At 38.0% G+C, this 13,943-nt stretch overlaps 3 protein-coding genes across 3 annotated transcripts in view; 2 read left to right on the top strand and 1 right to left on the bottom strand.

Moving 5' to 3' along the window:
• Nucleotides 1-1,402: 1,402 nt before the first annotated feature.
• Nucleotides 1,403-4,418, top strand: dnaja (DnaJ heat shock protein family (Hsp40) member A). Its single transcript, XM_079449953.1, has 8 exons — nucleotides 1,403-1,653; nucleotides 1,930-2,077; nucleotides 2,385-2,565; nucleotides 2,805-2,909; nucleotides 3,031-3,258; nucleotides 3,346-3,576; nucleotides 3,661-3,761; nucleotides 3,888-4,418. The coding sequence occupies exons 2-8, from the start codon at nucleotides 1,946-1,948 to the stop codon at nucleotides 4,101-4,103; spliced, it is 1,194 nt and encodes a 397-aa protein (XP_079306079.1). The 5' UTR covers nucleotides 1,403-1,653; nucleotides 1,930-1,945; the 3' UTR covers nucleotides 4,104-4,418.
• A 629-nt stretch (nucleotides 4,419-5,047) lies between these two features.
• rps27l (ribosomal protein S27 like) lies at nucleotides 5,048-7,401 on the bottom strand. The gene is made up of 4 exons (XM_079449954.1): nucleotides 6,319-7,401; nucleotides 5,578-5,686; nucleotides 5,344-5,454; nucleotides 5,048-5,254 (listed from the first exon to the last, which is right to left on the bottom strand). Exons 1-4 carry the CDS (start codon nucleotides 6,322-6,324, stop codon nucleotides 5,226-5,228), a joined length of 255 nt encoding a protein of 84 aa, XP_079306080.1. The 5' UTR covers nucleotides 6,325-7,401; the 3' UTR covers nucleotides 5,048-5,225.
• A 37-nt stretch (nucleotides 7,402-7,438) lies between these two features.
• LOC306890603 (ras-related protein Rab-8B) overlaps nucleotides 7,439-13,943 on the top strand; it is an 8,220-nt gene continuing 1,715 nt past the window's right edge. Inside the window, exons 1-6 of the mRNA XM_079450451.1 lie at nucleotides 7,439-7,695; nucleotides 11,705-11,765; nucleotides 12,411-12,471; nucleotides 12,582-12,659; nucleotides 12,829-12,918; nucleotides 13,026-13,142. Coding sequence (XP_079306577.1) covers nucleotides 7,572-7,695; nucleotides 11,705-11,765; nucleotides 12,411-12,471; nucleotides 12,582-12,659; nucleotides 12,829-12,918; nucleotides 13,026-13,142 — 531 coding nt within the window. The 5' untranslated portion in view covers nucleotides 7,439-7,571. The remainder of the gene's footprint in view (nucleotides 7,696-11,704; nucleotides 11,766-12,410; nucleotides 12,472-12,581; nucleotides 12,660-12,828; nucleotides 12,919-13,025; nucleotides 13,143-13,943) is intronic.

The following is a 13,943-nucleotide window of genomic DNA, read 5'->3' as shown; positions in this document are numbered from 1 at the left end:
TCTTCTCAGTTCTCCCTGCGGATTGAAGAAGAGGATGCTGAGTTGTCCGTCAATGTCTCGGTGACTGACCTAGCACGAGTTGTCGGGCCGGTGCTTCGCCTCCTTCAGCGGTATCTGGGAAGGTTTTTTCCGAGATTCTTCAGAGGCTTAGGAACCATGAACAGACTGTTGGCATAAATTAAATATAAATTGGCAATAAAACTTCTTCAGCATTGCAGATTCACATCCACATTTAAGATTAACATTTTAGAAAAAGAATCTATTTAACCTCATTTCCATACAATTAAAGTAAATTTTGATTGTTGTTGATGTCAATTCCTTATATCCTGCCATCTGAAATACCTAATCACATGAAAGGGATACAGTTTGGGGGGAAATTACATAATTACCTAAATTTTACATATAAAATAAAAAAGTGGATTTCTTTTATAGCCAATTGTCAATATTTTACCCAGTCATGTGATGAAAACAACCCAGCGGAGTAAAAAACAATAGTATTTTAGATCAAATTTTATGTTTTTATTTTACATAAAAAGGATGTTACTGTTTAAAAACTATTTCATATTTTCATGTATTTTCTTTCTCTAAGATGTTTAACAGTTTCTAAACTTTGTCTACATTGTGACATGTTGACCATCATGTTGGTTCATTTAAACTCCAAAACAAAATGTCTCTCAGATTTATCTAACATGTGAGAGTTACATTTTAAAAATGGCACTACATCGATCAAATGTTAAAAGTCAATCAAATGTCTCTTTACATCTTTGACTAAAACTGATTTCATAAGGACTCTGCTATATATTGATGTAAAATTTGAATATGTACTTTAACTATTACAAATAAGGGCACGGAGCATTACCAAAAAGATTGTTGTTCCCGGTTTAAAAATAAAAATGGTTACCTACAGAACGCTCACGTTTTTGTGTGAAATGTTTGTAACCATACTGCCCCCTAGTGCTCTTAGAGGAACTTCTCCAGAAAAAGTAAACATCTTCAACCTGAAATAATAAAATAATGCTTGAAACAAGTTCAAGTTGAAAGTAACAGTATCTAACATTATAGGTGCACTGAATTACACTATTTGACAACCTCCCCATGACACTTCATTGTGTTAGAGAAACATTTCATATGTTACCACAATTGTGTCGTGTTGCTTGCTTAACTTCAACACAACTTCAATTGCACTCAGGCTCATTTACAATCCATTTAGTCGAAATATGCATTTGTAGGGAAATAAACGCAAGACCCATCAAGCTAGGCTACAGGAACAAAAAAAACCCCAGGTCCAGAACATCGTATGCTTTTAAATCATAAAACCACAAATCGTAACAACAGGTGGACCAGAACCACTCCGATATTATTAAAAAACGACTAAAAACAGCCATAATGCTTCACTAATATCAGCCATAGGTCAGAATGGCTTCAATACTATGTGAATCAGCTCATTTTCATCCCATGCCATCTTGATTCTCGTTGTTCACTCACAGTTCCTCAGGTCGCGAAGCTTCCGGCGCTCGCGCTCGAGAACGTTCTGGACCTCCGCCGCATGTGCATATATAAATAGAGAGAGCACGAGAGCGCGGTGCCATTCAACACCACAGCTAAAGAGAGCGAGGAACTAACCGAACCGGCTTTCCTTTCCTTTTTATTTGTGTGAGTACAGTAACACTTTTGACAACGTTTGCGAGGCTTTTGTTGACCTGTTCCGTTCACTTTCCTATCGATGTAACGGATAGTTCTGAAGAACACTGTGTGCGGGTTTAAAAACGCCGCATGTGTGTCGATACAGCTAATCTATCATTTAAAATGCTGTAATATTGCTGGATTTCATTTGACTCGGGTCAGGTGGCATGATTGGATGTTTTGTTTAGCTTTGTTGTGTGTTTTTGCAGCGGATAGGACTGTTGATATGTTGTGTCTGTGTTGTAGCTGAGTCCGACCGAAGATGGTTCGAGAAACCGGTTACTACGATCTGCTAGGCGTCAATCCCACAGCCACACTGGACGAGCTTAAAAAGGCATACCGCAAACTGGCCTTGAAATATCACCCGGATAAAAACCCGAACGAAGGCGAGAAAGTAAGTCGAAGCGTCGAGCCTCGTGCCGATATCATGTTTCGCGTTGCCTTGTAAATGACAGCGACGGATAAGACAGGAACTTTCTGGACGACTACCGAGCACTTGATCTGATGACAAGCTTTTTAACATTGTTTTTAGACGTTATAACCCCGTATAATGCACGTGGATTTAAACAGTTAAGGCTTCAATCTGTGTGTTGTACTTTGGATAAATAATAAAATGTAGATATGTGAAAAAAGCCCTTTTTTGTTCCTGCGTTGCATATTGTTGATATTGTATGTTAATGGGGATCTATTCAATTCCACAGTTTAAACTTATATCTCAAGCCTATGAGGTCCTGTCAGATGCTAAGAAGCGAGAGCTTTATGATCAAGGTGGTGAGCAAGCTGTCAAAGAGGGAGGAATGGGAGGAGGGGACTTCTCATCTCCCATGGATATTTTCAACATGTTCTTTGGTGGCGGAGGCAGAATGCAGGGAGAAAGGAAAGGTGAGCCGCATATCAGTCGTGTACCAGGTGGTAGTGGGCTTTAGTTATGTTTTGTATCGTTTAATCTTTATTCTAGGTACAGTATAGCCTATTGAATTAGAAATGGGTCAACAAAAAATGTTTTTTGCTGTGTTTTCTTGAGGAATGTATTACTTTTAAACAAGTTTAAACAAAAGTGTTCATTATTTCTTAGGCTTTAGTTTTGTATAACTTAAGTTACATATATTTCCATTATTTAGGGAAGAACGTGGTTCACAAACTCGCAGTCATGCTAGAGGAATTATACAATGGCTCAACAAGAAAACTTGGTCTTCAAAAGAATGTCATCTGCGAGAAATGTGAAGGTAAGAGCAATGTCACAGACAAATGTCACTGGTCTTCCAATGAGTAGCACCTTTAACGAGAGATGTTTCATTGTAGCCTCAATATATTAGATCCATCCCAAATGTAAGATCTGTATTGCAGGGTATGGAGGCAAGAAGGGTATGCTTGAAAAATGCACAACCTGTAAAGGAAGGGGCGTGCAGGTCCAGGTACAGCAGATTGGACCTGGGATGATCCAGCAGATTCAGAGCATGTGTACGGACTGCCAAGGACAGGGCGAACGATTCAACTCCAAGGACCGCTGCAAGAACTGCAATGGACGCAAAGTAGAACGCAAGAAGAAAATTCTTGAAGTCCATATTGACAAAGGTGAATAAAAACTTCGGCCTAAAGACTTCAGGAACTTTATACATATTTGGAGAGAAGAGTTTGAGGAGAATACCAATTCTTTTACAGGTATGAAGGATGGCCAAAGAATCACATTCCATGGAGAAGGAGATCAAGAGCCAGGACTGGAGCACGGTGATGTCATTATTGTTCTGGAATTGAAACAACATCCTGTTTTCCGAAGACAAGACAATAACCTGATCATGAAGTTGAATATCAAGCTAGTGGAGGCCCTCTGTGGGTTTAAGACGACTATCCGTACACTAGATGACCGAACACTCATCGTCCACTCATCTCCAGGTATTTCTCATTTGCTTGATATTCATCGCAGATAAGACATTTATTTATCGGTCAGATGTAAAAATATAGTTTTTCTTTTTGTAGGTCAAGTAATTAAACCAAATGACCTAAAATGTATTCATAATGAGGGAATGCCTGTGTACAAAGAACCTTATGAAAAAGGTCTTCTCATCGTACAGTTTGAGGTACGTTCTCAGCCTTGCACCTTGAGTAATTTTTTTAAGAATAATTTTGATGTTATATTAGCAATCATTGATCAAATGCTCATGTGTTGAGACCCTCACATCACACAGAAGTGTTTGTTCTCTCAGATTGAGTTCCCAGATAAACACTGGCTACCTGAGCACATGCTGCCTGACCTGGAGAGGTTGCTTCCAGTCAGAGAGCACATCATGCTGTCGGATGATATGGAAGAAGTTGACCTCTGTGAAATAGACTACGAGAACCAAAAGAGAAGCTTCAGTGGTGAAGCCTATGAAGAGGACGAACGCCCCAGGGGTGGTGGCGCTCAGTGCCAGACTCAGTGAACACATCATATTTCATGGGAGCATTTGCGTGGCCGTATCTTCTTAAACGTGACTGCAGATGTAAACTGCATTTTACCATGGTTCAACTTGGGTAATACCAAGCAATATGTACTGCAAGGACAGACCATTTTCTTGCCACAATATTGTGCTTCGGTTTAAAGCATCCTATGAAGAGAAATTTTCATTTCAAGCCATTTTGCAGCTTATCGAGATGAGAAATTGTTAAGTTAATGGAAACATGTGTAAACACAGAACTTATTTTAATACCAACTGTTGGTTTTGTTAATTTTTATGTGTAAATTATTTTTGCAAGTATGCAGTGTTTACTTTTGTATGTTCACATTTGTATGTTCAGATGTGCAGTGATCACAGTTTTTTTGTTTGCCTTTGTCACAAACAACCCAGTTGAACATGTTTATTTGTAAACACTGTTTATGGTTCTATACGTATTTGGCCTGTGTAAAGCACCTCTTTTACAAAAAATTCCCCAAGTTTACATTTGCCAAATTTAAGAAACAAGGATGAGATTTTGGACAGAAGACAGAAATTGGAATATAAAAATCTGGAGCCCAGAGACAGCCAGAATATTGGAAATTTACAGAACACATTTTGTACATTAAACAGAACTTTGCCTACATGAAGGATTTGAACATGTATCACTATCTTATTTCTAAAGAACACAAAATATATTTTACCCAATAATTTGTCATTGGTTTTGTGTCAAGACAATTATTATATTATAGAAGTCAATGTTTAGGGTGACAATTTTTTCTTTAAAATATCTTCATACAAGAGTCATACAACTTTAATCCTTCATGGAGGTAATAGTTCTGACTAAAGTACAAATGCAAAGGATATGATCTTAAGGAGCCATTGTAAATTACCTGCAAGTATAAAAGTCACAATGACGTTGTTGTTATAAAATATTGGACCGAAATCAGCTGTATCATGCAGAAGAAAACTTTATTATTTAAACTGGACTGATATCATGGTAGAAAGAACCTGCCATGTATCATTCATAATCACATTTAAAGCTCATTCATTGTAATCAATGAAAAGGTAAGGCATTAATAAGTTGCACAATTTCTTTGTATTCAAAGCATTATTCCTCATCCTTTCTCCTCAATGTAGCTTTCTTCTGAAGGAGCAACCTATACCAAATGAAAAAGTGTCAGTTTTACACTTCATAACACTAAAGCCCCAATCACAGATGCATATAGTCACAGTCATAAACACACACCCTCAGTCAGCCTGGTCTTCCCTCCAGTGGGCTGGCACAACACTGTGGAACACCCCATACACAACACAACTGTCTGTGCGTGACTAAACACAGTCGTGATTTTATAACAACCTGCGTGGAGATAAAAAAAGTGCAATCTTTAGTTACAGTCAATTATTACATCAACTTAATTTCAGTGAAATATATTGAAGCACAATAAGGCACACACAGTTTCTAAATAGGCCGATTTCATACCTGGACATTTTACATCCATAAAGTAAGAGTTGGGACTTTGCACAAGTCTTTTCTTTTTGTGCTGTCTTTTCTCAAAATCAAAGGACGGGTGGATCAGATCTCTGGCCAGCTGTTTTTGCAAGAGAAGAATATATCACATATTTGATGATAAATCATACAAATATTACAAAAGACGTAAAAATATAAATGTACATGTTTCTTTAAGAGTATGATACTCAATTACAGTGACTTACAAAATATACAAAGTAAATTAACAGATTACAATGACATTAGCAACAACACAACATATCAAGTCACAGTCTTATCGAGATAGTCTACAAATATGCACGACGAAATATTAACAATGCAGTTCGAAAGCAATACAATACTTTTACAATACACAGTTTAAGATCATAACTAACTACAACGCTTGCTGAGAGGAAAACATTGTTTACCAAGAACAGCCATGTTGAGTTTCACTATTGCCAGCTGTTAGTCTTAAAAATGTAATGTTTTTTTATTCAAAAAGACATACAACACACCAATCTGGCTTTCATTGTCGTGTCGCATCCTAGTTTAAACGTTACACGTGTGAAATAAAACATTAGGGCCTGAATTCCTGCCTAGCGCCATGTGTCATCGCAAACTTTCTCTTACTGCACAGCTAAAATAACCAATAACTGGATTCAAATGAAGATACCAGAGGAAATCGTTTAAGTGAACTAACGCTAGATGGCTACTGTAAGGACTGTAGATACTCACAGGCATTGTTGAAAGTTGATAATTTTCGCATTCGTATATCCGCTGATTTCCTCGACTGACTGCAAGGTCGCCACACGCCGCTCATATGGGAAACAACAGACATGCCCAGGCATGATCCACCGTAAAACACGCCTTAATGCCTTATCTAAACCATCATCATCACCGGGATTTACCGAACATTACTGCAGCATTACAGTGTTTCAGAGCAACACTACCTGACGGCAGTTTTACGACACACAACGTAACGATTATGTCAGTACACATTCATATACCCCCGAAATAATAATTATATTTTGACAAATAGAAACAAAAACATTAACAAATAATTGTTCATATTAATTGTTGCAGTATTAGTTATAAAACACAGCACGTGATTACTTTTTGTAGCACTGGCAACCTTGATGACAACCATGATACCACAAACGTCGAGTGAAAGGAGATTTCTATGATTTCCCGAAGAAGCTGCTGGAACCAATATAACACTGTTATTCTTAATATAGTTGTTGTGTTTTTCATATGATTTATTTGATTATTTAACATTTATTAAAACTGAGCCAGTCTCTATCGGAATCTCGTGCCTTGCACCCTAGGCACCGGTGCAACTTTACTAAATAGATCAGCAAGAACGGCCGAATGAAATACACTTGCATTGTAAGTGTAAATTAATCAGCGTGAATATTACAAATTAAATTAATAATATTTATGTGAAACCCTAAACAATGTTAAAGGACTTTTAATCACAATTTCGAGGCCGTTCTAAAATGATAAAATAAGAGTCCCATATCTCTTAAAGATCCTGCAAAGGGGAGGTCTTATTTGATTCATGGATGCTTTTCTCTTCGAATGCAAACGAACGGATAAGAACCCAAATTCGTGCCTGTCAACTATAAAAGTTGACTTTAACTACGATCTTTATATTTTCACAAACACTGTTTGAAAATCAATTAAAACGTAAAACATTGTTGTGTTAAGAAATTCTTTAGAACTGCATTCTCATTTTAAAACGTTTTATCTAATATTTCCGTACCTTGCCTTTCACAACTGGGACGCAAATACAGTTCACATGACGGATAGTTTTCTCCTAGAAACTACATTGACCAATCACGCAAGCGGTATGGATGTGACGTCAGTCGGTAACGCCCCGCCTCCGCGCCGAACGTATGCTTTCTTTGCTTTCTATGAGTAGTATTCAGTACCATGAACAAGGGAAGCTGTGCACGCTGTCATTCATAGAGGGAATACCGGCTTGGTAAATGGCGAAGACCTACGATTACCTGTTCAAACTCTTGCTCATAGGGGACAGCGGAGTGGGAAAGACATGTCTCCTCTTCAGATTTAGCGAGGACGCCTTCAACACCACGTTTATCTCCACAATCGGTCAGTTCTCCGGTAATCTGGGTTGAAGGATCGCACGGGGTCCCGTTATACGCAAGGACAATAGTGTCCTGGTACTCACTCGCACACGTTGAGATATCAACATTAAGATGCTATTTTATGTGCATTGATGAAGCACGTTAGCAAACAACTGTTTTATTTAAATCCACGTGGTTTTGTTTAATATTAAAACATCTGGATGGATTTAGAAATGAAGAGGCCTTTGTGCAAAAGAAAAATGTTTGGCTTGCTAATGTATACAGATTGACAGGGAAATGTATAAATAAAAGCATATATTGTTTTATAAATCACAATGTGCTTAGTAGTTTGTATATGTAAATTGGAACCACTGCTGTTGCGTTTTGAAGGTTGTGAGTGGTATTTTGCTGACCACAGTTGAATCTTCTTTTTACTTGTCAAATCCTGTTCACTAATGTCCTTGCAAGCTTATACACAAGTCCACACAAAATAAATACATAAACACTTTGTTTAGGGTATTGTACATACTGTGTGCTGTCATTGCTGATGGAGCAAAGTCTGTTAATGTCGATGAGAGGGAGGTTTTAGTATTTCAAGCGATGACAGCCGGCTGGTGGTCATAGCCAGATGCTGTTTGCCTTTTGATGACAGTTTTCTTTGTCTTAGAATGAAAGAAAGGTGGTCGCGTGATATGTTTTCAATAGCGTGGCAGGTTGAACCAAAACCAAGTCATAATCTTGAATTGAAGATATGCATGCATGATAAAGTTTTTTAAATAAAAAAACGTGTAAAATACAAATAAGTCTTGATTTATGTGTGAGACTGAACATTGCACGGATGTATTTTTGAGTCTGCTCGCACAGAGTTTAGTCATTTCCCTTTTCAGTTTTTCCATCTGATTAAACGTCACCACCGCCACCGCTTTTGTTAAGCGCTGGTGTCTGCAATGGGGCTCTGTGGGACTTTGAGAGTTTGGTTTGCGCTTGCAACTCATTCTGGGTCGCAGGTGCATTCTGGGAAACAGAAACCGCAGAGCGAAGCTGTCAAAAATTGATGTTGAGATGTTTGAAATGATCATTTCATCGCATGAGTTTTGATGGCAGTTCTGGAGAGAAGTACAGTTGTTTTGCAGGGTCAGAACTGCAGTCTCATAGTACAATTGACCCTGAACAGAGGGATATACTGTTTGAGACTGCATCACGGTCTCGTGACATTCACTCGACCCATCTCAGCATTCTTCCGCCAATGCATTCGAGTATTTGACTGGCATCTGTTACTCGTGCCAGGATGTCCATGACCCCAGTTGTGCCCACACAACATGTTTCCCCGCACTTGTCTACGGTGCCCTAGTCTACTTCCTGTCACTGTGTGTGTGAAGGTTTTTCTCAGTAATGTTTACCAAATATGAAATGATGGTCCTCAGTTTATTAAAGACTTATTCTAGTCAACACACAAAAAATGAATTAATGGGCCTGTTAAAAAATAATAGGCTAACAAAGGCTAACAAAGTTTAAAAGCTTTTTTAAAGAAAAATAGGCTATAATTTGTCTATATTTCAGTTTAGTGTTGCTTTGGAATGACAAAAAATGTATCGTTCTCTAACAGTCTGATAAAATGAGTTAGTTGAGTTCGAGTTAGTTTACCCAAAAATGAAAGTTATTACACTTTTTATTTTCCCCATCATTGTGTGAACGAATAACAATTTAGTTGCACATCATGATACCTTATGACCAGATATCAAAACCATTGCTTGTCATACCGCTGATGTATAAAGTAACAAAAGTAGCAATACAATTTCAATAAAAGTCTGTTTTTGTTGTTTGTTTAAACCAACCTGAAATTTCACCCATCGTTTCATTGATTCTGTTCTGTTGAACCAACCCAAAGATATGAGAAGCATCCAGGTAGTTGACGAATGCAGGAAAACACTTATCTCTCTACACCATAAATGCCAATGACATGAGCTTTAGAAAATCTTGCCGAAGAACAGAATCAATAGATCTGAACTTTAAGTAGCCAGCGGGGAATATGGTAAAATAAACAGTTTAACACAAAAAACTGATAATGACACTAGGGCTGGGATTCCGATTCACAAGCACTTGATTCGAGTCAATGAATATAGAATGAATACATAGAAATAAATTAAAAATATAAGTAAATATCACATTACAATTGTGAATTAAAAAATGAAAGTAAGAGCCACAAACCTGTATATTAAACTTTAAACACACTTGGATATATTGAAACAGAACGGGTTTAATTTACATTTAAGATACAGTTTAACAAACAAAATTAGCTGTAAAGAGGGGCTGCGATCATATGAACCGCTGCCTTTTATGTTAAGGTTATGCTCCCTGTTGTTACACCCACCCGTTGTAAAAAGTAAAGGGACATCTAGTGGATAGTTGTAGCAATAACATCCACGTTAATGAATGTTCGGTGCATGCAGAATAAGAATGACTTATAGCTTTTGAGAATCCATATTGAATCGACGCATTTAAAAAACGATTAATCGATTTTTTTCACCCTGCCCTTAATGACCCGTTAAACAAGCAGTGCAACACTGATGATGTCACGGGGTCCCAGGGCTGGACTGGGACAAAAAAAGGGCCCTGGCATTTTTACTCAGACCGGCCCACCACAATGGGTCGGACACAACCAACAAGTACACCATCCTTGCGGTCCCTGTAGATATGCATATCTACTGTTCCATTCACCCAAAAACCTACAAAGCTGAGAATTAAGTGCCATGGACCAGTGTACCAGTGCAAGTGGAACAGTGTACTCACTCTCTCCAAACAATCCAATAGTGGGATGAGACAGCGGGGTATTACATGTCATCTGCGCGATTCAATTTCCTATCGCCAACCGATGGGCAGCGTGGCACCAACCAATCCGCTGCACTGACCAATTAAAACATATACAATGTTCATTTGGACACTCATTTACATTTTACCCATAAACCTCTGCTATTATTAACAAAAATAGTTGAGGTAAAATGGCTAGGCGCAAAACGTACTACAATAATAAAATAAATTACCTGAACATGTAAACTGTCCTATATAATTTCCAGGAGGTTGGCGTGCTCCTCATGACTACGATATTGGAAGTCATTGAAGTTTCTGATTTGTACAGGTCTTTCCGAAGCCTCTATAGTACGGAGTCTATACATATGTGCAGTTCTTCAAAGTATCGATGCAAAACACTACCGTTTACTTGTACACTATTAAAGATAATAAAAAAAAATATTATGCATTTCATCCTGATTTCCTTTGTCTTCTTTAGGGAAAAACTGATAGACTTGTGTAAATGTAAACAAATGTAAATGTTTTTAAGGAATGAGGGGTTTCTTTATTGTACATTTGAGTGTACGGTTTGCACTGTTTAAATAACGTGTGCGCTGACAAGGAGTCGGCTGGCTGGGCGATTGAATCGCGCAGATGACATGTCAGCGCGGTGCGAGCTCTGTAATACCCGCTGTCTCGTCCCACAGGACTGCGCCTCTGAAGGATTTGATGGACCCAGACATGGCGCGGAACATGTCTACGTCGTTCTTCAGCCTTCCATAGCACATAATGCGCAGCTATCCTCTCAACTAAATCCATGTCCGCCATTTCGTAATTAGACGGGCGCCGCCTGACAGATGCCCCTCCATGACGCGAATGAAGCGAGTAAAAGCAAAATGTTCAAGCGTCCAACTAGACGCTAATAGATTTACTGCGTTTGGTGTGAACACTCTATAAGACACTGACTGCATTTGACACGAGAAACTGGGGGGGGGGGGTGGAGTCTGTTAAGAGATGATTGGGCCGGTATGGAATTCAGTATGGAAAATGAACCAATGGGCCGCTGTCCCTGCTTTATGGGCCGGTCGTTGGCCGATAAAAAAAATATAATATTATATCGGCCCCCAAGTGCGTCGGCCCACCGGGCATTTGCCCTGTATGCCAGATTACCAGTCCAGCACTGCGGGGTCCATGTGTTGCCAGACATCTCTCTAACCGATGATGTTACTCTGTTTTTCTGTTGACAGGAATTGATTTCAAAATCAGAACTGTTGAGTTAAATGGGAAGAGAATCAAACTACAAATATGGTAAGTGCTTGTTTGTCATGACTATGTAGCGCTGTGTATTTTTGGATTTATTTCGTTCACCAGTCAGTGACTTGAAAGATATTCTGAACTGGCGATGCACTTCAATTTATTTTAAGAAATATTAAACATATGAACATTCTTAGAAAAGCTTTTTTATAAATGAATGCGGGCAATTAATGTCCCGGCAGGGTATATCAAAACAGTATTTTTAGACAAAACTGGAAAACACATGTTTGCACTTCTGTTAGCTCTTGGTTCATCTATATAGCTAATGCCCCAAAAATATCATTCGATTGCTAAAAGATCGCTGGTCCCTTTCTTGTCACGAATGCGAATTAGGAAATTACATCTCTAACTATGTCTGAACTTCCTGTTAGCATGCTCACCCACCCTGTCCAGTACTTAGTGACTAATGAAGGTTAGGACATGCTGACATTAGTGTTGTATATCTGTGCCACTCTATCTGCATGCTCTACAGGATGTTTATATAAAACTTCGGTAAGAGCAAAGGGTGGGATTCACTGTAAATGAAGTGTTGAGGTTGTGCAGGGTGACAAAGGAAGGAAGGAACAAGGTGAGGATGCATATTTGCGTGTCACCGGAGATTCAAGTCTAATTTTTAATGATCTCTTTTTGGTTTAACAGGGACACAGCAGGACAGGAAAGATTTAGGACTATCACCACTGCGTACTACAGAGGCGCTATGGTAAGACCATATTGAAAGTTATGCTTAGAAAAGTAAATCAATACAATTTAATTTGACAGCTTTTTGGAATAGTATTTTAATCACATGGATGTTTCTTGACTGGCTTTCAGGGCATTATGTTGGTATATGACATCACCAGTGAGAAATCATTTGAGAACATAAAGAACTGGATTCGTAATATCGAAGAGGTAACAAATAACATGCTTGTTTATATTCACCTTTAGGTTTTTGTTGATTTACAGTGTTAGGCTAATAATCCTCCAACATGTTTGTTGAAGCACAATATAAATTAAAAAGCATGATTTGACTTTTATTGTGTATTTTTAATAAGCTGAACTGCTCTGTGGCTTATTTCAGCACGCATCATCTGACGTGGAGAAGATGATTCTAGGAAATAAATGTGACATGAACGACAGAAGACAAGTGTCCAAAGAGAGAGGGGAGAAAGTAAGATCTTTTTAAAGTGTTTTTGTAGCTTTACATTTGAAATAGGAACTTATTTATTGTGGGAGAGTTTCTAGGTAAAACTGTTGTCATTTTCTTATTTTTCGTAGTTGGCAATTGATTATGGGATCAAGTTTTTGGAAACAAGTGCAAAAACCAGTGTAAATGTAGAGGAAGCTTTTATCACCCTTGCCAGAGACATTATGGCCCGACTCAACAGAAAAATGGTAAGTCATATTGTGTATCTTATGAAATGGAGATTTCTGGAACTTGATGTACCATGGTCAGTAAGCATGATTTATACAGGATAAACCACAGCTTATGACATATTCAACAAACTACTAATAGCATCGCTGCACACAGCACCCATAGCAAATCTTTTTTTTTTGTTAAATTAAAACATCACATTACTGTTTACGTGTACGGAACTATTCTTTTCTTAAGAAATGATGCCCTCATATATGGTCGTATATGTTTTTCCTTTAAATAAAGCTTTTTCTATGTGAGTGCCTGGTCACCAGATGCACTCTTGGACTATTTTCCACATTGTCTATTTAATAAATAAAAATTCAACAAATAATACATATTTGTGTCTTTATGACTTTTATAAGATGTTAACTGTTTATAAAGGCAGTAAAGTGATACTTCAGGCAAACGGTCTTTTATCATTCACCCTCTTGTCATTTCAAACCTGTATGACTTTCTTTCTTCCGCAGAACACAGAGGAAGATATTTTGAAGAATGTTGTTAACTGGCCCCCATTCACTTGTATTGGTTTTGTGTCCATACATTAGAAGTGAATGGGGGCCAGTGCTGTAACCAACATTTTTCAAAATATCTTTTGTGTTCTGCGGAAGTCAAGGTTTGAGATGACAAGAGAGTAAATAATGACAGAATTAAAATTTTATTTTTGGGTGAACCATCACTTTGAGCCCTCAGGGTTGTCACATATTGCAATACAGACAATAATGCATTTTAGCTCACAATATAGCATTTATTTTTGTACCCTAATGTATTGTACTTGATAA

Source organism: Barbatula barbatula (genome assembly GCF_947034865.1).
Source record: "Barbatula barbatula genome assembly, chromosome: 25".
Classification (NCBI taxonomy): domain Eukaryota; kingdom Metazoa; phylum Chordata; class Actinopteri; order Cypriniformes; family Nemacheilidae; genus Barbatula; species Barbatula barbatula.
The sequence above is the reverse complement of the archived record's forward strand: the minus strand, read 5'-3'. Positions and strand labels throughout refer to the sequence as shown.